Below are 22,087 nucleotides of genomic sequence, written 5' to 3' on the forward strand. Positions count from 1 at the left end.
TTATTTTTAATGAATGCTCATGCAATAGGTAATGGTTTTTAAATGGTTCAATGATTACCACGCACAATTATTTTTTCTTTTTTTTTTTTGGAGCTGGGAATGAAACAAGGACCTCATATGCACTTAGCATCTACCCAATTACTGAGCTGCATCATCAACCCAAAAACCACATTTTTAAATTAATGAAATGCATTTAATTTATATAATTGTATAAATCAAATCACATCATGAATCTGAGTCACCTTCCCACTTTTTCTTTCTCTACACTATGACCATATTAGTTCAAGTAACACTTAGCAACTCTCCTCTTACTGTCTGGTTGGAGAGAGAGATCTCACAGCTCACCTGCTATTCTAGTTTTTACTTAGCCTGTGTCTGCACATCAATTAAGAGCTCTTCATTTCATTTTCTCCATTTATGTGCAGAGAGGCCTTCACACAAGTTTAAATGTTCAGTGTGTATATGACATGGCTCCCCTCAGCTGTCCAACCTTAACAAAATTGCTTAGTGCCCCCCTTTTATTCCTCAACTGCAAACTATATGAATCCCTGCAATTTTTTATTACACGTGAACATTTACTCAAATTTGCAGAAGCAGAAGAAAGCCAATGCTGTTTAACTCAACTGACTGCTGCCCTCTGAGGCTTGGCTCACAAAACGAAATGCCCCTTGTACTGCTCTTGTGATTCATTTAAGTGGAGCAAACGTGCAGAATAGAAAAGATAAGCAAACACCAGCCCAGTCATAAGCTGTGAGGTGGACTCAAATGAAAACACTAGGAAGACCCTGACTGCCAGGATGCTCAGGGGAGGAAGGGAAGAGAAGACACATCCTCTCCTAAATAACCTCATTCACAACAGATGCCTGAGTCTTTAAGAGTCCCTCTATCATTGTGGCTCCATTGCTAACTCCATGGGCAGACTCTTCAGCCGTGGAAAATGAAATCATGAGATTTAGTCTCTCACCCTAGGGGCTACCCGAGGAGAGAAATGGAGCACAAGCAATTATTTTCTACCCATTGCCCAGCATTTTGTCTTTCTGTCTGACTGAAGTTTTGCTGAAGCAGCCTTGCTCTGAGCCTGACTTCCTAGGGTCTACACTGAAGGATTTGCCGAACCTACTATTGATTATTTTACATCCAACCCACCTTGAATGAAGGCCAAATTGGACATGCTTTGATATTTAATTCTTCTGAGTTATATAATGAAATAAAAAACATAAGAAGGTAGGTAGACTTGTGCCAAAAGGCTTACATCATTAGACTAGGGGTAAATTTATAGCTGTTTTCATTCATTTGCATTTAATCAGCCCAGAATTGCTGACTCTAGGTTCAGCAAGGACCTGACTGCCTGCTCAGGCCACAGGCTACAACCACAGCTGGTGATGGGCAATGACTCAAGTTTCAGCGCCACAGTCCACAGGTCATTTTTCACCTTGAAACTTGGCTGTACTGCCAGCCAATTACATAAACAAAAAGCTAGGGTTATTCTGGCACCTGAAGCTTAAAGAAATCTCTCAACCCCTTTGGGAGCTCTGTAACCTCATAAGCCTTATCTCTGGGCCCACTTTACCTGATGCAAAGCTCAATTCTGCCACTTATCTTAGAATCACATATTTAAAAGGATTATGGCTCTATAGTGATTGTATTACTATCATAATTATCTTTGAAGATCCCAAATATGACATCATCTCACATGAGAGTTGGGCTTAGAATCAGCTTATATATGTGTGTGTAGCCACTTGAGTATGTGGACCAAAAAGTCTGGGAAAGTTATTTCACCTCTCTGAGCTTCATTTTGGCCATCAGTGAACTCCAGTCATTCACAAAACTGACCTCACAGGGTCAGGTCAGGCTGAAGTGAGATTTTATGGGGCAGGTGGGAGGGAGATGTGGTAAAGAAACTGCAGACATGACCCACTCCATGATAACCACTCTATGATATCGTTAAAAGCAAAGTTTTTATTGAGAGAGGGAGGGGAGAGAGAAACCGAATATCCAGAGACATCTGGAAGAGTCCAGAGCAGAGAGAGAAAGTAGACTGAAAGTGGTCAGCAGACTGGACCTGGCCACGGTTATCTGTGGTGGTGGGGGGGGGGGGGAAGCAGTGGTGGAGAAGAGAAAGCACACTAAGAATAGTGTGGCAGGGGCAGGGTATAAAGAAGGGTGGAGTCTGAGGAGAGGGGAGGGCCAGGAGACTGGAATGGGGGCTTGAAATGTATAATAAGTATTTATGATACTACTGAAGGAAACTGGAGCCTAGCATGTGCTTTGATATGCAACCACAGTTATACGTCCACAAAGAGTCATGCGTCCCTGCCTGTAATAAGGGAAATGACTCCTTTTGGCAGATAGGAACCTGTTTCACAAGTTCCTGAGGGATGCTGACTTTTATCTAACCAGAAATCCTCCTACAGCCCAGATTGATCTCATTGCTGTGTATATGGACTGCCTTTTGGAGTTTGGGGAATTGGAGTTTCCTTTGAACCTGAGAGGGATGATAAATGTAAAGGGCCAAGCACATAATCAACACAATAAACAGTAGCTACTAGTATTAACTGGTTGTTAGGGGGCTTATTAACTTCCCACAATGGGCCATTGGCTACATGTACATTTGCTGAACTCTTTCAATTAGCCGCTTTGCAGATAATAGAGCTGAATCTTACAGCAATAAAGGGAATAGCTGGAAAAGCCAACAAGTTTTGAACTGCAAACTCTAGCAATCCAGAGCATCAACAGGAGACACACACACACCTGCCTACGCTATCATTTACTGACTCTGAAAATGTAGACAAGTTAATTAGCAGTGCCAAGTCTCAGATTCTTATGTGCATCATAGCTATACAGCCAGGCATGGAGGATACACCTGTTTCCAACTACTGGGAATGTTAATACAAGACAGTCCCTTAAGTCTACAAGTTCAAGGCCAGTGTGGTCCACATGAAAATACCTCATTTAAAAGGGGGGTTAGGTATATAATAGAATCATCTTAATAGAATTGTTACAAAAATTTACAAAAGATGACATGCATAAAGCATTTGCACAATATTTAACACAATGAGTGACACTGTCATCAACGCCATCATGTGGATTATTAATATCCCATACTTAAAATAACAATTCCACGCATAGTGGCACACAACTTTTACTCCCAGCACTTTAGAGTCAGAGGCAGGTTGGTCTCTCTGAGTTTTAGGCCAGGCTGGTCTACACAGTGAGCTCCAGGACAGTCAGAACTAGATAATGAGACCTTGTCTCAAAAAAAAAAAAAAATACCGACCAACTTTGACATTGTTAGTGAAAAAGTTCACGTGACATATAAGGGACATATGGGCTTAGCTCCACAAGATTATCCAATATGAAAGGAGATAATTTTCCAGACTTTTTATTTTTAAAATTAATGATAAGATTATATGTATTTATTGGTGTCATGTAAGGTTTTGAAGTACATATACATTGTAGAATGCATGAATCTAGCTAATTGGCTCATGCGTTAATTACGTCACAACTGCTTTTGTGGTCACTACATATAACATCTATTCTCTTAATATTTTTAAAGAATATAATATATCATAATTAACTGGCATCAAAATCAATCTCATTGTATTCCTCCTATCCTACGGTGATATTTTTAGCTAATAACTCTCCAGTCCAGATGTCAAGCTTCCCAACCTTCGATAACCACACTCTACTGTGTTTCTGTGAGATTATCTGTTTTAGGTTTCACACATAACTGAGACCGTGAGGTATTTGACTTTCTGTGCCTGGCTTATCACATTTAAAATGATGTTCACTAGTTTGTCATGTTGTTACAAATAGCAAGAGTTCATTACAATGGCTGAATAATATTCCTCAATGTGTGTTTACGTGTGTGCGCGTGTGCATGTGCATGCGTGTGTGTTGTTGCACTTTCTTATTCATTTCTCTGTTGATGGCACTTAGCCTGATTCCACATGCTGATTTCATTTTCTTTGGATATATACTTGATAGTGGGGTTATTTGATTATATGGTCATTCTTAACTTTTTGAGGAGCCTGCGTACTGTTTTCCATATTCACTTATATTTCTGTCGAAGTGTAGAGGGGTTCTCTTCACACCACATTCACTCCAGCATTTTTAATATTTTGCCTGTTTGGTAACAGTCATGTTAACAGGAATGAATTCGTATCTCACTGTAATTTTGACTTACACTTCCCTGATGATTAATGATACCGAATATTCTTCGTGTGCCCCTTGGCCATTTGTATGTCTCTTTTGATAAATGTCTATTACAGTCTTTTTGATGATTTTAACAATATCATTGATTTTCTGACTGTTTCTTTAGTTCCTCCTATATTTTATATATCAACCTCTTATGATGTTTAGTTGCAAATATTTCCTCCCATTCTGTAACTCCCCCTACTGTTGGTTCTTTCCTGCCTGCATTTAGTTTACTTTAACCCCATCTCTTGTTTTCTACCTTTGCCTGAACTTTTTTAATTAATGCTTGTTTATTTTTGAGCTTGTAGTTTATTTACAATGTTTCTCTTTTGCTTTGTCCCCTCAAAATCCTCCTATATGCCCCTTCTTGTTCTACGTCAAATTCATGGCCTCTTTTTTCATCAATTGTTATTGTTTACATGTATGTATTTGTTTATACATATATATTCCTAAATATAACCTGTTAAGTCCATATGATGTTGCTTGGGTGTGTGTGTGTGTGTGTGTGTGTGTGTGTGTGTGTGTGTGTGTGTGTGTGTGTGTGTGTTTTCAGGGCTGACTAAAACTGGACAACCAATTGGTGTACTTTTCCCTGGAGAGGGCCTCGGCTCCTGCTTCTGTCTTTCTTGGTTATCTGTAGTTCTTTGTGTAGAAGGGAGGCCTGTGGGCTTTTCCGCACAAAGTTTGACATGTTTGTTATTGTCCTCTGTGTTCAGTTCACTCAGGTAAGACTTTGTGGATATAGTTTCTGATGTTGTTAGGAGATACAGTCCAACAGGAGAGTCCCTGATCCTCTGGCTCTTACAGCCCTCAAGCCCTCTTCTGCAATATTGTCTGAGTTTCAGTTGCAGGAGTGCATTGTAGATATATCTGTTGGGACTGGGTTCTGCAGTTTGATTGGTTGTGCTTTTCTGTAGTGGCCTCTGTCTGTTGTAAAGGGAAGTTTCCTTAATGAAAGGGGAAGACTACACATATCTGGATATAAGGACCAATGTTTATAGATTGTTGTTAGAGTTTATGCTGGTTTAGCAATTAGTGATTGTAGATTCTTCTCCAATAACCATGACTTCATTGGTATTGAGTAGTTGGCTAGGTTTCTAGTACTAAGCATGATATCCCTCTTGTTGAGCAACTCTTAAGTCCAGTTGGAAAGCTGTTACCTCCCAGAGTTCAGAGTGACTTACACTTCAAAAACAGGACCCAGACACTCCTGAGCAGGAACTAACTGGAGTGTTCCCACCGGAGGATTCGTTTTCATGAGTCCATAAGGTACAAGCTTCCAAAGGAGGGAAGCAACCAACAATCCTACCCAGCTATCATGCCCACAAACCACATCAATGACCAGCATGGCATGGTAACCCTATGGATGCAGTAGTGGTATACATACCTTAGTGGTTGCCTGTACTTTGGGGGTCATATTTTTAAAAACCATTAGGGTTAAGAGCACTGCCTGCTCTCCAGAGGACTCTTATTCAATTCCCAACACCCACATGATAACACCACCACCTGTAACTCCAATCTTAAGTTATCCAACACTCACTTTTGGCCTTTATGAGTACTGCACACACGTCATGCACAGTATGTTAAAGCAAACACTTATATATGTAAAAAACTTTAAAATAAATAAAATCCCCAAAAGATCATTAAGTGAATGAGTGCTACATAGCATGTCTTCTATATTTTCTTGTAGTAGTTTCATAGTTTGAAGCATTATATTTTCAGTATTTCATCTATGTAGCGATAATTTTGTATGCAATGAGATACTAATCTAATTTTAATCATCTGCATATATACCCAGTCACCCCAACACCATTTATTGAAGAGATTGTTCTTTTTCCCCATTGTGTGTTCCTGGAACCTTTGTTGAAAACTGGTTGGCTGTATTTCATGGATTTATTTCTGGGCTCTTTATTCTGTTCCATTAGTCTATGTGTCAGTTTTAAGTGGGGTTTGGGGAAGATTTTTTAATAAGACAATTGGAAGAGGCTCATTGGACTGAAAAGGATAGGATGTATCAGATGAACAGAAAAGAAGGTGTGAGAGCCAGGAACAAAGAAGAAGCAAAGCAGAATGCCTTGCATGAAAGGAGAGCAGGAGACAAAGAAGTGCTCAGAAGTATTGTAGTGGAATAGTAATGATTGCTCTGCAGAAATCCTGCAGTGCTCTGGCTTCTCTCTATGGTGTCTAAAGGCAGATATGTAACTTGGAGATCATGACAATACATGATCCTCACTCTTGCATTGCTATTAATGAAACAGAAAGACACTGAGACTTCCAGAAGCACAGTAAATGGGTCCCACTGTGGCATTCTGTAGTTGCTGCCCAGCAATTTTAATTCAGGAAATTATTCCTTAGAGAATGGAATAAAGACCAGAAATTTATCATCTCATAAACAGTAGATGAGGACAAGTGGTTGAACAAAGGATATTATAAAGAATGATATTTTATCAGCCATATTAACATGAGGAGGTGGCAGATAATATTGGGATCAGAGTTGGGATTACTTTCTGTTCTCTTCTGCACTATTTGTATATCATAAAGGAAGTCACTTTGGCTTTTCTCATTATGGGCTTAAATGTACTTAAATGAAGAAGTAGTGCAATACAATGTGCAGATAGAGAGCCTCTGGTATCAGATGAAGTTTGGAACTTAAGTTTATTGAATGACTTCTATGGTGATTGTTTAAACTAAAACCCGGTCTATTGTGTGAAAGTTGAAGATAGTAACAGGTATCTTGTATTTAGTGTTGCTGCCCTGTGCTTTAAATTACATAATCCACATTGAGGCATCATCAGTATGCTTGATGCATGTAGAGTGCTAAATAAATAGAAGGCACATGCATTGACATCAATAAAAATAAGTGAACAGGTTAACTGATCTCTAACATGTCAGTCTCTCATATTCCCATTAGCCTGGACTTCATATTGCTACAGTTGAGAAACTTTAATATCTTCCTTTTAATTAATTTCTAGCTTTCATCCATATGTAAAACAAGTAGAATAAATAAGTAAACAAATGTTAAATTGCCCAGTACAGCAATAGAAATGTGTGAAACTGTGTAGTGCAGGAATCGGGAAATTTGTTTCTAGGAAAGGAAAGAGATGTGTTCAGTTCTACACCTCGCGCCAAGATTGCTGGGCATTGAACACATGTCTCTGAACCTCACAGGACCCAGGGTAAATATCTTTAGTGAACTTGGAAAATCCATCTAGCTCTTATGAGTAGAATGCTGGTACCATAAGGCTTCTTGTGTCTCTTGAATGGATAATATGCACAGTTGCCTTTTGTAAGGAGCACACTCTAAATGTTGCTGTTGCTGCTATAACTGTGATAAACATCTTATTTAAAGACCCAAAGGGTATCAGCACTTTGTCTTATTGTTGTAAGCTGCCACTAGTCACTTGGCTAAAACTTATCATTATATTTGTAGAATGTGTACCTTATCTATGGTTTCTCAGAGGAAACTCCCTAAAAGAAGCTGTTTCCCAGAGAAAAACAGGAAATAATATACTAGCAACAATATATACCAGAGATAAAGGAACAAGAGATTGATTGTGCAAGTTCTCAGGTTCCTGGGTTCATTTCCTTGATCTGATGTTTTCTGGCTGTATGGCCTTGATCAAGCTGCTTAATCATGCCATGTTTCAGTTTCTCCCTCTTTAAAATGGAAGCAATGGCTGTATGTGTTATAAGAGTAAAACAAGGTGATGAATGTTGCTGGAATATTGCTCATTGATGGAATGGGATATCCAATAAGCATTAGCTATCATCATTGTTAAAATCACAGAAACAATAAGTAACCCTGGCATTGATGAGATGAAAGACATACAACCAAAAGGATAAGGAATAGAGGGAAGTCAAACGAAAGATAAAATAAACAAATAACCAGCTTTTGTGAGGAGGTGTGTCACTGGCCCCTTCCCATAAACTCAGACCTATGGTGGTTGTCCCCAAGGCACCTACCCAAGGAATAGGATGCAAATTTTCTTGCACTGCTGCTTCAACTTAAAATTCTGTGATTGTGCCATAACTAGCCACATGAAGAAACAGAGGCCTGTAGTCATGGAGACATTGACCTAGAAGATCAACACCCACAATGAGGGTATGATCCCATCACACAAAAGCCCACATCCATCAGTAGTGCATGGAAGCCTGCAGTGGAGTATCACACCTACCTCTGCCTACTGCCCTGCAACTGTGGCTCTTCTTAAGTGGCCACTGAGATTCAGGAGCAGATTGGAGGAAAATTGGAAACATGAGAGTGGGAAAGCTAGTCAGACTTCACAGTGTCTCTTTGGAGGGTCAGATAGTAAAGACTTCAGGCTTTGTGGCCAGATGGCCTGCTTCACGCCTACACAGTTCTAATGTCGTAACACAAAAGCAGCGATAGATGGTCTGTAAATGAATGGGCTTGGCTGTGATCCAATAAAACATTTTTATTGTATGATTTATGAAAATAGGTGGTAGACCAGATGTGACCCCTTGGCCATAGTTGCTGACCCATAGTGACCTATACATGGACCCAATGCAATAACTCAAGTTGTCAGAAGGACCTAGGTTAATACTCATATAAATTAAATATGATGTCATGCCAAGTAATGCTGTTGACTAGAGGTTAGCTGACCTAACAAAAGGGGCTTTGGACTGACAGTGAAGGGAGAGACAGTAACTGATTACTTCTAAATGGAGAAAGGAGCTTTTGTGAAGAAAATAGAAACAATATGTGAAGGAGAATAAGAAAGGTTTGCATTTGCATTAGGAAAGCACTAGAAAGGGCTCAGAAACAATACTTTTTGCCTCATTTTTCTATATTCTAATTTAGAGCTTGTAACAGGGATGAATAGTCACCCTTGTTTGTCAGAGACAGGGTTAGTGTGTTCATGTGCCTGTGTAATTATCAACAGTGCAGTTTGGAAGACAGCTGTTCTTCATTTGAAATGTATGTTATATGACAAAAACCATGAAAAAATAAAAAATACTTAAAAATTGTAGCAAAAGTAGTTATGTGTGACATAACTTTTCACAAAATCTTGAGCAGTAATATACATCTATAAACATAGACATGAGCCTACATAAGGGCAAATATGAACTCCAAACCAGAGCTGGAGTCAAATCCAGCTTTATCCCCTTGTGCAAGTCTTAGATACTATGCTAAGTCTGCCTGCATCTCAACCACTCAGATGTAATAATAAATAATGAAAATAGCAATCCCCACCCCCATGCTGTCCATCAAGGCCTAAGGCAGGTAAGAACAGGAGAATTGTCCCTGAGCCCCACCAGCTGCAACCCTCATGAGAGCAGGCCCTGCACCTCCCCTTGGCAGCACAATAGAGCCAAACCTGTTGGTAGCAGTGTGAGTGAGCCAGCCCTGAATTTGTGAGTGTGAGAAAGCTGTCCCCATTACTCGTCTGTCATGCAGCAGTGGGGGGGGGGAGATGCACCCCCTCACCCCTCAGTCCTTATTGTCTGTGACAGATGAGCAAGCTGACCCTCTTCCTTACTAACGACAGCACTTGGGAAGGTGGACCCTGCACCTTGCCTGGGCAAGCACACAAAAGTTGACCCTGTTGGCAGAGGTGTGGTCAAGCCAGCCCCGAAGTTGTGAGCACGGGAGAGCTGTCCCCATCACTCATCTGTCATGTGGCAGCAGGGACAGGGGAGAGATGCCCTCCCCCACTTGCCCATCAACTCCTGAGGCAAGTGGAGGAGCTAGCCCTGAGGTCATAAGAGTGGGAGAGTTGCCCCCACCCCTCATCAGCTACAGCAGTAGGGAGAATGGCCCCTATACCTCACCAGGACAACACAGGAGAGCTGCCCTGACGGTATAGGTGTAGGAAAACTGACCCTGAGGATGTGAAAGCAGGAGAACTAACCTGGACAATGCTGGAGAGCTCACCCTGATGGTGAAGACAGGGGAGAGCTGGCAGGTTGACCAACCCTGCAACTACATTGGCCCAGAACCAGGGTTAAGTGATGGCCCATCCCAATATCCACCCCATCTGTGATCTGCTGGAGCATGGGGGTGAAGGGGTGGAGTCAGTCCTGTGGACCCAGGGCTACAGGATCTCCATGACACAGGGAGACAATAAAATGTCCAGGAAGAGTCCCAGTGAGGGCCCAGTGTGGATGATGTAGCAGAGACCAGGAACATTGAACCAGACTAATGACTTTTTGCAATGAATGCCCCGCATGTAAAAATGTATGAATAAAGGGGTTTACTGCATGACTCACTGTGTCACCCTGCAGCTTCCATAAAGAGATTTTTGTTTCTCCCCTTTTTTTTCTTTAAATTGTATTCTGGAAGGGGAAGATGGGTGGGATCAGGAGGCATGATGTGAAAGACACAAAGAGGAAACTCCAGCTACAGTGGATAATAAGAGTATATAGATCATACAAAAGCTCCTCTGAGCCAATTAAATATTATAGAATCTATAGGGCTTAAGTGTATAAAATAATGTCTCATGGGGAGACCTAGAAATATCTAGTAGATATCACTCAGTTGGGGAAGTTAAAAATGGCCCTTTCCACCAGAGTTGAAAGGCGCAGTACCAAGTTCAGTGCTACCTCCCTTTATAATCTTAAGTACTTCTCTCGGGTAGGTGCAAATAGACTGGAGGGATACTCTTCATTGGAATTGCTTTTAATCTGGAGCCTCATACCCACCTTGTGCATAGAAGCTCATTTCCTGCTCCTGCTTGCATTTGTTTTTAGACATTTCTCTCCTTTCTGGGAAATGTCTGCCTGGTTGTTCTCTATGTGCTGCAGGTAGAGTTTAGTATTCCATTAATACTGAACATCTCACACACAAATAGATAGTTTAACCTTAGATTATTTCCCCAAGGCCCAAAGAGGTTAGTACAATATAAACTGAATTGGGTGAGCTGGTAGAGTATTTAGTAGAATCTCAAAAGAAATGTTTCTCTCTCTGGGCCTGCCTGGTGGTGGCTGGAATGCAGCTCAAATGCTTTAGCTCTTTGTAAACCTTTATCCTCTGTCCCTGACTCAAGCTTTCTCATTTCTCTGGCTGTCTGAATTATGCACAGGATGGACTATGCTGACCCACTGGGATGCATCAATCGCTTCTTAGATCTCATTTATGGTTCTATTATTCTGTGGCTGCTGAGAAGCCCACTGTAGTTTTCCATTATAACATCACACAGAAAAATAGAATATCTTGTTTTGAAAGCATGAAGGCAACAATTAAAGGAAACGGGTTTTAAGGAGAAGCGTATGGCAAAAGTGTGAAACTTGTAATGCACTAAACCTGAGAGAATTCCATGTTGATAATGATGTTCTCTTATTATCCCTGAACCTTCTAACATCCTTTCTGTACCAAGCAGTGTGTTTTTAGATGATGATGATGATGATGATGACAATGACGATGACGACAATGACAATGATAGCAGTTAACATTTGTTGAAGACTCAAATCACATGACTAGGAAAGACTTGGGTCCTGCTCTCACAGACATGGACATGTAGCAGGCAGTTGTAACAAATAGTCTCAACTATTACCAGCACTACTTGAATCTGTAGGTATAATAGGAGTTTTTTACAGGTGGCCTGGCCTGCTCTAAGGATCAAGGAAGGCTTCCTTGAGGATGTGACATGCAGGAGTTATCTAGACAAAGGAGGTGTGGAATAAGGAGAGATCCTTCCAGAAAGAGTGAAGCCTATATGCAGGAGCTTCCACAAAGCAAGAAGTAGATAGATTTGAGTCCAAGAGAAAAGTGCAAGGGAAAATTTAAATTGAAGAAACTGTTGAAGCATCAACTGCCTGAGTGGTAAGATGAGTCTAGAAACAAGACAGGAACAAACCTATGCTCAGCCTTAGAGGCCTTCACTTTACCCCAAGACCATGAGGACCCACTGAGAATTAAGGGAGAGAGTAGTTGATCATATTTGAGTTCTATGATGACCATGAATGGGTTGATAGAAGACAGAGATAATGGCTACTTGGATTAGAAAAGTGGATGTGTCTATGAAATACATCTCAGTTAGTCTGGCTAATAACACGCTTTCTATCCTTGCGTCTGGTTGTTTAACACTTGAAGTAATTTTCCATTCTCAAAATCTCATATCTACTGCTTTCCCAGAGTCACATGAAGCCAACGTAAGTGCTAATGAGAAATGGCAGTAGATAGTGAGGGAAAGGAAAAACACCAAAGGCCAGCCTGCATCTGCTGGCTCCTATCCCCTAGTTTCTAGGGACAGACAGTGCTCTGATGCAGTCAACAGAGAAAAGGAGGCCCAGAAAGGCAGAGATGCCTGCAGTCAGCCCATGGTCCATAAAGATATTACTGCAGTGAAATGTGATGAAATGTACACCCAGAAAAGATTATTTTCTCATATAAGGCAAAAGTCTAATAACTAATGATCCTGTGGCTTTTTCACATTAAAGACAGGGCTCATCTGGAAAACCTGAGTAGTAAGCTGGACTGTGGGCACTGTTTATATGAAGTGGATGAAGTGAAGCTCTCACCCCGCTCTGAGTTCAAAGAATAGTTACCAAGTACCAATTAGCAATTTGTACACTTTTTAAAAATGTTTTATTTAGTAATATGGAGATTTTGATTTTTTATTTATGTCTATAGTATACTTGTGTATGATGCATGTGTACGTGGGCATGCATGTGTGTGTTTGTGTGTGTGTGTATGTGTATGTGTGTGTGTGTATGTGTATGTGTATGTGTATGTGTGTGTATGTGTATGTGTATGTGTGTGTGTGTACAGAAGACAGATTTGTGGAGCTGGGTCTCTTCTACCTTTACATGCATTCCAGAATCAAGACTCAGGAAGTCAGGCTTGAGCAGCCTGCACTTTTACCTATTGATCCATCTCACTGGCCAACCATAAGGCCTTTTTATTGAGAAACTATGTGATGGAAACCATTGTGGAAGGCAAAGATTAATTAAAATGAACATGACTCTGATTTACATACAGTTTACAGATCAAAGCAAAAGTTGATAGTCTAGATATTAACCAAATAATTATATTGTTGACATTAAAACTACAGCCAAATGTGTGTGCTGTCCATGAGGTTCTGTGAAAGGAGACTCTGTGGGTCCCATAGTATAATGGGACTGTGAAAGGAGGTTCTAGCCTAGACAATAAGTTACAGAGTGATAACTGAACTGAGAGTATATACAAGGTCAAAGGAAGAACACAAACTAGAGAATGGTGACCAAATGAATTAACTTGGTAAAAAGCTACAGAATGCTTGCAGGTGCCAGTGTCATGATCAGTAAGTGATGTACAGATGAATTAAACCAAATCTGCATGCCGAAAGAGGAAATCTTGCCAGTTATTAGTAGTGTAAATTTGCACATTATCTTTGTCACAGCCTGTAAAACAAAGAAAATAACATTTATCTTGTCATATAATGCTATGTCAAATGTTTAAAGCCCTTGACTCATCACCTGGTGCACAAGTGGTAAATTCTGTAATGACCTGATCTAGGGAGTCATACAGCATGTGGGAGAAGGGGCATTCTACAGTGATCACAGACTGAATATTTTAATCAGGTTGTCTGGGTTCAGACCCCAGGTGCAGTACTTACAGGCTCTGTGACTTTGGGCAAATGACAAACTTTCTACTCTTAAGTTTCTTTTTCTGTGAAAGGAAGGTAATGGAAATGTCTAATTCAAAGGTTTCCTGGGAGGGTCAAAGGAGATAATGCATCCCTGTGTGAAAAATTGTTCAAGTAAACACCTGGGCCAAGTGTTTTAGGTGTATAAGACATTGTTTTGCACAGGTAAACAAGTAGTTCATTATTATTTTTGTTCTTATCACTCTAAGTAGGAAAGTGCAACTAGATAAGACCCAAAGGCTTAACATAGAGAATCTCGATCTAGGCCTTAAAAGTGAACAGGTATTACATAGAGAAAAGGCTGATAAACCTTTGCTCAAGCTGTGGGACAGCAATTGCTATTGTGAGGATTGGCCTGGGATTGCACATTGAAGAGAATACTAAGAAAAGGCTGCCAAGGAGCTGAGATAGTCTTTGCTTCATAAGCATGAGGACCTGGATTTAGAGCCTCCTAGCAAAAGAAAATCAAAAGAGTGGCATATTATTTGTAATCCCAGCACTAGGATGCAAAGACAGGAGGACCTGTAGGGTTTGCTGACCATCCAAACTAGTCCAATCAATGTGCTTCAGGCAAGTGAGGGATTCTGCCTCAGAAGCTAAGATGAAGAGTGTGTAAGGAAGATACTCAGTGTTGACCTCTAGCCTGCATGCACACCTGCACACACATACATGCACATGAACACATACACAGAGAAAGGGGGAGATGAGGAGGCCACTGGGTTGCTTCTAATGAACACTTCATCCAGCTGTTCACAGGAGCTGGAAGGCAGGATGATATGGGAAAAAAACAGCATATGATACAATAAAAGCACTTGGTGTTGTTTGCTGTTCTTGTTTGTGCCTTATTATGGTTATATTGGCAGAAAATGTTAAAATATTTTCAGTATGGGGGTTAACTATATTGAACACAAGGATATGTCATATTGCCAGACTCAACAGTAGAGTATCCAAAGAAATAAAATTAATAGTCAGGGGATCAGAGTTCAGGTTACATATATGACTTTGAGAGTGCACATCATAGAGTCTCAATAAACCATGAACAAATAAAGTACATTCCTGAGAAGTGATAGTATTTAAATAAACATATACATAGGTAATTTTGGTCAAGCCCCATTAATGTTTTTCCATTTCTGTGAGAGCACCTGTTTTAGTAACTACATCTAACAAACATAATTTATACATTGTATAACATTCTATAAAGATTGACATATAGGTTATTTAACTGTTGTAATTATTACACTTTTAGTATGGGTCAAAATTAAGTCATCTTCAAATATATCAAATGTTTCTATATTCAGTGAGTTCATAGTTTGTGGGATGTAAATAACTTGAAAGCCTGATTATTTTCACTAAAAAGAATTCTGTGTTGTCTCCTTCCATAAAAGACAATTGCAAATGCATATGTGTATGCAATGTTGCTTGTAGTTTCAGGAGGTTTAGAAAGCCCATGAAGCCCATTCATAGCCCCATCTCTGGGGCTTCAGATCAATACCAGTGATGTAAACTATGTCAATATGAAGCAGAACACAGAAATTGAAAGGCCTTACTGGACCAATTGAGGAGAAGAATAACCTCTATACTACTGCTGACCAAAGGATATGTGAATATGTTCATAATATGACCCAATCCCAGTTCCTTCTTCTATTTGGCAGAATATATGTTTTACACTCCATATCAGTGTGTCTCTGTAATTGAGCTGAGTATAATGCCATGTGTGTGTGATATCTTCATTTTTAGGTCTCAGTGCGCTGCCCCCTCCTGTGAGGTCTTGAATCCTGGAGACCTCTCCAGGCCCTGGCTCCAATCCTGCTATTCCCCTCCTTCCTTGTGCCTGTCTAGGGCACTATTCCATTTGAGAAAATGCACAGAATGACTCAGCACTGGGTATTGCAGCTACTTAAAGGAGAAAGAACAATTCATAGCAACACCAAAAGTAAATTCAATACATTCAACATGGAATACAGCATCAAGATTAGTAACATAAAATGAAAGTATTCACAGCATTGGACAAGGTATATTATCATCCCAGGATGCTTTTAATTTGGCCTTTGTACAGTTCTAACTACTGAGGGTTATAATCACAAGGATATATTTTAGTATTTAATTCTCAATATGATGCTGATTCTACATGTCTATTTGGGCATTGCCTAAAGAATTCCACCTACTAGTGAGCCAACAAAATTACTAAAGCAAAGGTGATCGCCACCAAGCATGATGAACTGAGTTCATTTCCCAAGACTCACATAGTAAAAGAAGACATGTGAATCCTACAAGGTGTCTCCAGATCTCCATACCTACATCATGACCTATGTACTCTCCAACACACCACCCCCCAACACACACACACACACACACACACACACACACACACACAAAAAAATGTAAGTGTAGTAACGTTCTTGAAAAAATGTCCTGGGTTCTCAATATGAAGCAAAATAACTGTTGCATACATTTGGTTTGTCATTCCTATCTCTTTCCTCCTGAGGATAGAACACACTTGGATACAATCAAGCATATACCTACGTCTGTGTCTGCATACTTTGTTTGCATGTTAGGGCCTTTAGGTGTGTAAAATGTGCTCAGTTTATTGAATTTTGAATCCTAGTGGTAGATGAAAAGGTTTTAAACAAGTAATTAACTAAGTACTGCATATTAGAGGCATTTCTTGTTCTCTCTGGTAGCTTCATCACCCTTCTCAAGGCTTCCGTTTTGGAACTGTCCGGGAAAGCAGTGCTGAAGACTATGTACGGCAGAGCTTCCCAGAGATGCATGAGTACATGAGAAGGTACAACGTGCCAGCCACCCCTGATGGAGTACAGTATCTGAAGTAAGTGTCACCCCCTTGGATCCTAAAAGCTTCAATTAAGGAGAAATCATGTTGGGTTTGCCTGGTTTTCTTTTTTTTTTTTCAATATGGTGGACAAAAAATCCCTACTGCTGTGTTCAGAAATAGCACCTGCAGAGTCTGTACAGGTGACTCAGTCAATAAAACGCTTGCTGGACATGCACGAAGGACCACATTTGGGTCCCCAGTGCCCAAGTAAGACTCAAGGCACACACAAACACAGCCAGTGATTTTACACAGGACAAGTAAAAGCAAGAGGAATCTGGGGTCCTTTTGGTCAGCCAGTCTAGCCAAGTCAAGGAACTTCCAGTTCAGTGAAAGACCTGTGTCAAAAACTAAGGTAGAGCATGATTAAGGAAGACACCACATGTCAGCTTCTTCTAGTCTTACACACACACACACACACACACACACACACACACACACACACACACACACACACATACACACACACACACATACACCTATTCACCAACATATAAACACATACACATAAACACACAAAGAAATAACTCATACATTGTGAGATCCAAAAGACAATATAGAATGCTGTACAAGAAATTAAATGACCTAGATTACCAGTTATCTACATCGTCTATAGTATGCAATGCCTTTGGTGAAAGAGCCAGTAGGGTCATTAGTGGAGTGGATGGCAAGGGAATAAAATGTTGGCTTAAACAACAATGCTGAGATGATTAAACACATGGGGAATGTGGCCAGAGGATAAAGTGTCCCAAAGCAACCTTTCCCTTCAAAGTGAATCCCTAAGCCTGTGGAATGCCTCATTTTGCCACAAGGAAATGGAAATTTATCTCAGAGATTTCCTGTGGGAAAGAAATAAGATAGAAGACAGTGACTCCTATGCCTGCATCCTTCTCATCAGAATTTATGAGAAGCAATCAGAGGCAATCATGTTGCCATGACAGATTATCAGAGCCTATAATTCAGTAGAGTCAAATGCCAAGCCGTGCAGTGATGAGTCTGCTGGTCTAGTCTGCCTGGGCAAAGGGACTGAATGGCTTTCAGCTTCTGCAAGAGGGGTACCTGTCCTCTCTCTCCTGCCCGATAGCATCAGGACAACAATTTGCAGCATCCAACCTCCAAGTCCCTACCTCAGTTCAACATCAGGAAACCAGTTTCTCTATGCTATTAGACTTTTCCCAGTGAACAGTAAGTTGCCTCAACCAATTTTTCAAAAAGGAAAGGAAGAAAGACTTTCATAGGACATAGGCTTTGTGTTTCTCGAGAGATCTAGTAATAGCCCCTTCAGCAATTTTATGGATTTTTTTTAAATTAGAACTCAGAGAGACTGGAAGCTGTGTGCTCTTTGGTTCACAAAATTATTTATGAAGTTTAAGTGCTACAAAAATGGCACTTATTTTGCAAAAACATCAAAACATTAGAGTCCCTTTCTGACACACTTTAGAACTCCCTTGCCTCCCAGACTCTCTTCTGTTTCTTCTCCAGACAGTTGCACAGGTGTGAGAGAGAGGATGGGATGCCAGACAGATAGCAAGAGCTCTCAGCAGTGGTTGGCAAACAGGGCTCTGCCAGCAGCATGGCAGGATGAGGTGAGACTTTCCTCAGTGTTCAGCAGCTCCCCTGCACTCAGAGCTTTAATTTTTCCCAGTGGCTCTACCTGAGAAGGCCTTCATCTGAAGCCCAGTGTCGTAAAGGTAGGACATTTCCAAAAGTGATATAGCTAACAGGTGGCAGAATATATATATATTAGGATTCTAGCTTCAGGCTAGTTCAGAAACCATAATGGAAGAGTCTTTAAGGATTTAAGGATAATCCATGATGCAGGTGTATCCATTTTGTAGCTGGTGTGAGGGAGCCAAACAGAAGTACAGACTCTTGAGCTCCATCCCAAACCCACTGCAGTTTTCCAAACTTCTCAGGTGACCCATTGATTGACATAAAGCAGGAATATAGGCAGAGCTTATTGTCAGTGTCTCCTCACTTCTTTCTGGGCCTGTCACTACTTTTGACCTAGTCACTGTGGGTGTTCTTAGGCAACACTCCAAGCAACCATAGTTCTCATACTATCCTGCATCCCCAGCATTCTAGAGCTCGGACCTACAACATTCAGGGTCATCTACATAGATCACTCATTTACTTCATTATGTTACAGCATGACTAATTTTGTAGTATATAAAATATACTTTTAAATGAATGCCTGTAAGACATGATTCTACAATAGATGAAGCTGGAGGTTGTGCCAACTACAACAATGATTCAGCCAGCCTAGAACTACTTATGACTAGATCACTCCAGTCCACCTCCTCCCCAGTGACTCAGATCCCATGAAAGTCTATGAGTTCATTGTGTCTAGCCTTTTCATAGTATAGAAATCAATCAAGGCCAACTAACCTCACTATGCAATTCAAAACCATGAGTATTTATTCAAGGATATCAGTGACACAGGGCTCAGAAATTACTGGTTTCGAAAAAATGCATATGAACCTCAAGGATTTTTTCCCTATTTATCTTATTTTAGCATAGATATTGATGGACTATTGGCATGTTGCTGTGTAGCCCTTTTCAAGGTGCATTCTCTTGCTATAGTAATATTTTGACTAAGGATACATCTTCAGACTAGAATTTGACTTTATTACCTAGATTCCATTAAGATGCCTCATCAACAGCTCCTAGTATGAATTATTATTCACACTCCCCAGGCCCTTTATGAACTCTCTCTTGCTAGGGATCTGTGTAGTTTTCATTTTAGTTGATGTTAAACATGTCAAAATTAAGTTATTGTAACTTAAGTGAAATATTCCTGGAAAGATAGACTGCACCCTGCAGTTTCACTTCCTGAAAGAATGGGAAAACAATGTAGTGGCAATTCATGCCAACGAGAGAAGCATTTATTATGTGTCTATGTGTGGTTCAGGCAACGTTAGCAATTTCTTGCCTGGTGGTGAATCTCACCTGTGTCTATGGACATCCTTCTCTTTCAAATTGTTAATGAGCCCTAACCATATTCTCCTCTAAGAGTAGATGCTACTTCTCTTTATTGGATCTGCACAGCCTCACTCTGGTTTTAGAAGTGGAAGGACTGAGGCCACATTAAAAAGAGAAGTGTTGTCTTGCAAAGCTGCTTTGACAATTCTAATAGTAGGAACGTCTTTATTTTGAAAGAGAAACTATTTACGGGGTAAATGAGATGGTGAGAGAAAAGAGGGAGAGGAGAGAAAGAGAGAGGATATGATCAAAATATTTGCATGCATGAAAATATCAGAATGAATGAGAGTGGTGGCTGGAGTCTGGATTCCACTTATCCTGAGATGGAGGCAGAAGTGCGTGTGTTTGAAGTCAACCTAGAATATGTGGTGAGACTTTGTCTGAAAGAAAGGAGGAGGGGAGGGAGGGAGGGAGGGAGGGAAGGAAAGAGGGAGGGAGGGAAGGAAGGAAGGAGGGAAGGAAGGAAGGAAGGAAGGAAGGAAGGAAGGAAGGAAGGAAGGAAGGAAGGAAGGGAGACTAGGAGGGAGGAAGGGTGGAAAGGACAGGGAGGAAAGAATTTTCACAATGAAACTCATTAGTCTTTATAATTAATTACACTAATAAAAAATCTTAAGTGTATAAATTCTATACTTCAGAAAAAGGGACTTGGGATGGCTGAAAACAAAGAACTTGCCTAGCTGGCTTTCAGACTCTGCCTTCCCTGTAAGGGTTGTCCACGCTGTGATTAAACACAGCTTTCCACTGGGTCATGTATGCTCCCATATTCAAAACAATAGGGAACTCTCATGAAGGACACCTAAGATATTTAATGGCAACTTAAGCCCATTGTCGATTAACTGGTTAAATTACCCTGAACTACCTATGCAGTAAGAAGAAACAGGACTCCCTGGAGACAGATTATTAAATTGAATCACTAAGATCTGTTACATAAGCTCCACCTTCAATTTATTGGACATTATACCATGGACTTAAAGAGACCACAAATTTCTTTTCTCCAAGAACACTAGAACTTTTCTAAGTATTTCCTTGATATCTATTCCTAAATACAAAATTATAGTCAATTTCTGAATAACAAAATGGTGATTGTGACAGGAAGAAATAAAGGTTTCAACACTGATTCACAAGAATACTTGTCTCCAACACTTAACCAGGTGTATGGCCTAAATCAAAATACTTCAAATCTCTGAGCCTCATTTTCATCATTATTTGTTTCACAGTCCTGATGAATAATTAAATGTATGTAGGATACTGAATGCAGTACTTAACACAAGTTACTTTGATAAATAATAGAAATCAGCCTTCCCTGTGCACATTCCTATTCGATTAAGAGTTACATCTGGCTTTGATATTAGACTTAGCAGTTAGAAGTGGGGTTGGTAGATAAACCCATGGGAAAGAACTTGTACACGCTAAAAGAAAAGCTTGTTTCCCTGATATCTATTCCACAAGTGAAAGAGATGCGAACAAGAGCCAGCAGCTGACAAGTTTGTGCTGCCCTTGGTATCCAAGTTTCCATCCCCAAACCAAAGTCTACTATCAGGTTACTCCTTCCTACCCAGTAATAAGCCATTTTCATTTTGTTCCCTTTGGTTTTAAATATAGGAATGATCCAGAGAAACTAGATGCCTTCATCATGGACAAAGCCCTTCTGGATTACGAAGTTTCAATAGATGCTGACTGCAAGCTTCTGACTGTGGGGAAGCCATTTGCCATTGAAGGTATCAATCATTCTTAGTTCACTTTTGCCCAGGATGTGCTGTTTGCTAGCCTAGCAAGTCACAGGTGCCAGAAGCAGAGAGTGATTCATCTTCCCTTGTTTTCATTTTCAACTCACAAGCACTCAGCTACTAAGTTCGTTGACATTAAAGATTTATTTTTCACCACTCAACAAATTTTTCTTTGCAAAATTGTTAGAACAAAAAATAATAGTTTCCAAAACGATGATGTCAGTTCAGGTACCAGGGAGTAATAGTCATAAGGATTCTAACACTATTTAATGTGAATTTGTGTTTGTGTTTTGTTTTGTGTTCTGTAGTGGTAAAGATCAAACCTTGGGCTTTGTAGTTACTAGGCAACTGCAACTGCTGTACCACAGATCTGTCCCAGCCTCTATCTAATGAGCATTTTTGATGAAAGGTCAAATACCATAATGAATCTGATTTTTAAAAAAAATATGATAGGACTCTGTTTATCTTATGTATATCCCAGACAATGCCAACCATGTATGGGCTACATTGCCTCTTTGATGCTGAATCTCATTGGTATCTGAAGATAGTTTTCTCTTCAATTTTTGATGAGCCTTATCCATGTTCTCTTGTGAGTTTGGGCTTGAAACAATCTCATGGAGATGCCAAAGTTGTTATTTCTAGAAATCTGTGCTTTCTGTGATAATGCAAACCTGTGAGAGGAGTCCCAATATTGATGAAATCTAGTCTACTCATTTTATGCACAAAAAAGACCAAGAACGAACATTGTATCATATTTTCATGCC

At 40.2% G+C, this 22,087-nt stretch overlaps 1 protein-coding gene across 1 annotated transcript in view; it reads left to right on the top strand.

Moving 5' to 3' along the window:
- Positions 1–22,087, top strand: part of Grin3a (glutamate ionotropic receptor NMDA type subunit 3A) — a 188,544-nt gene that overhangs the window by 114,371 nt on the left and 52,086 nt on the right. Inside the window, exons 4-5 of the mRNA XM_028861233.2 lie at positions 16,466–16,611; positions 21,199–21,314. Coding sequence (XP_028717066.1) covers positions 16,466–16,611; positions 21,199–21,314 — 262 coding nt within the window. The remainder of the gene's footprint in view (positions 1–16,465; positions 16,612–21,198; positions 21,315–22,087) is intronic.

Source organism: Peromyscus leucopus, chromosome 2 (genome assembly GCF_004664715.2).
Source record: "Peromyscus leucopus breed LL Stock chromosome 2, UCI_PerLeu_2.1, whole genome shotgun sequence".
Taxonomy (NCBI): domain Eukaryota; kingdom Metazoa; phylum Chordata; class Mammalia; order Rodentia; family Cricetidae; genus Peromyscus; species Peromyscus leucopus.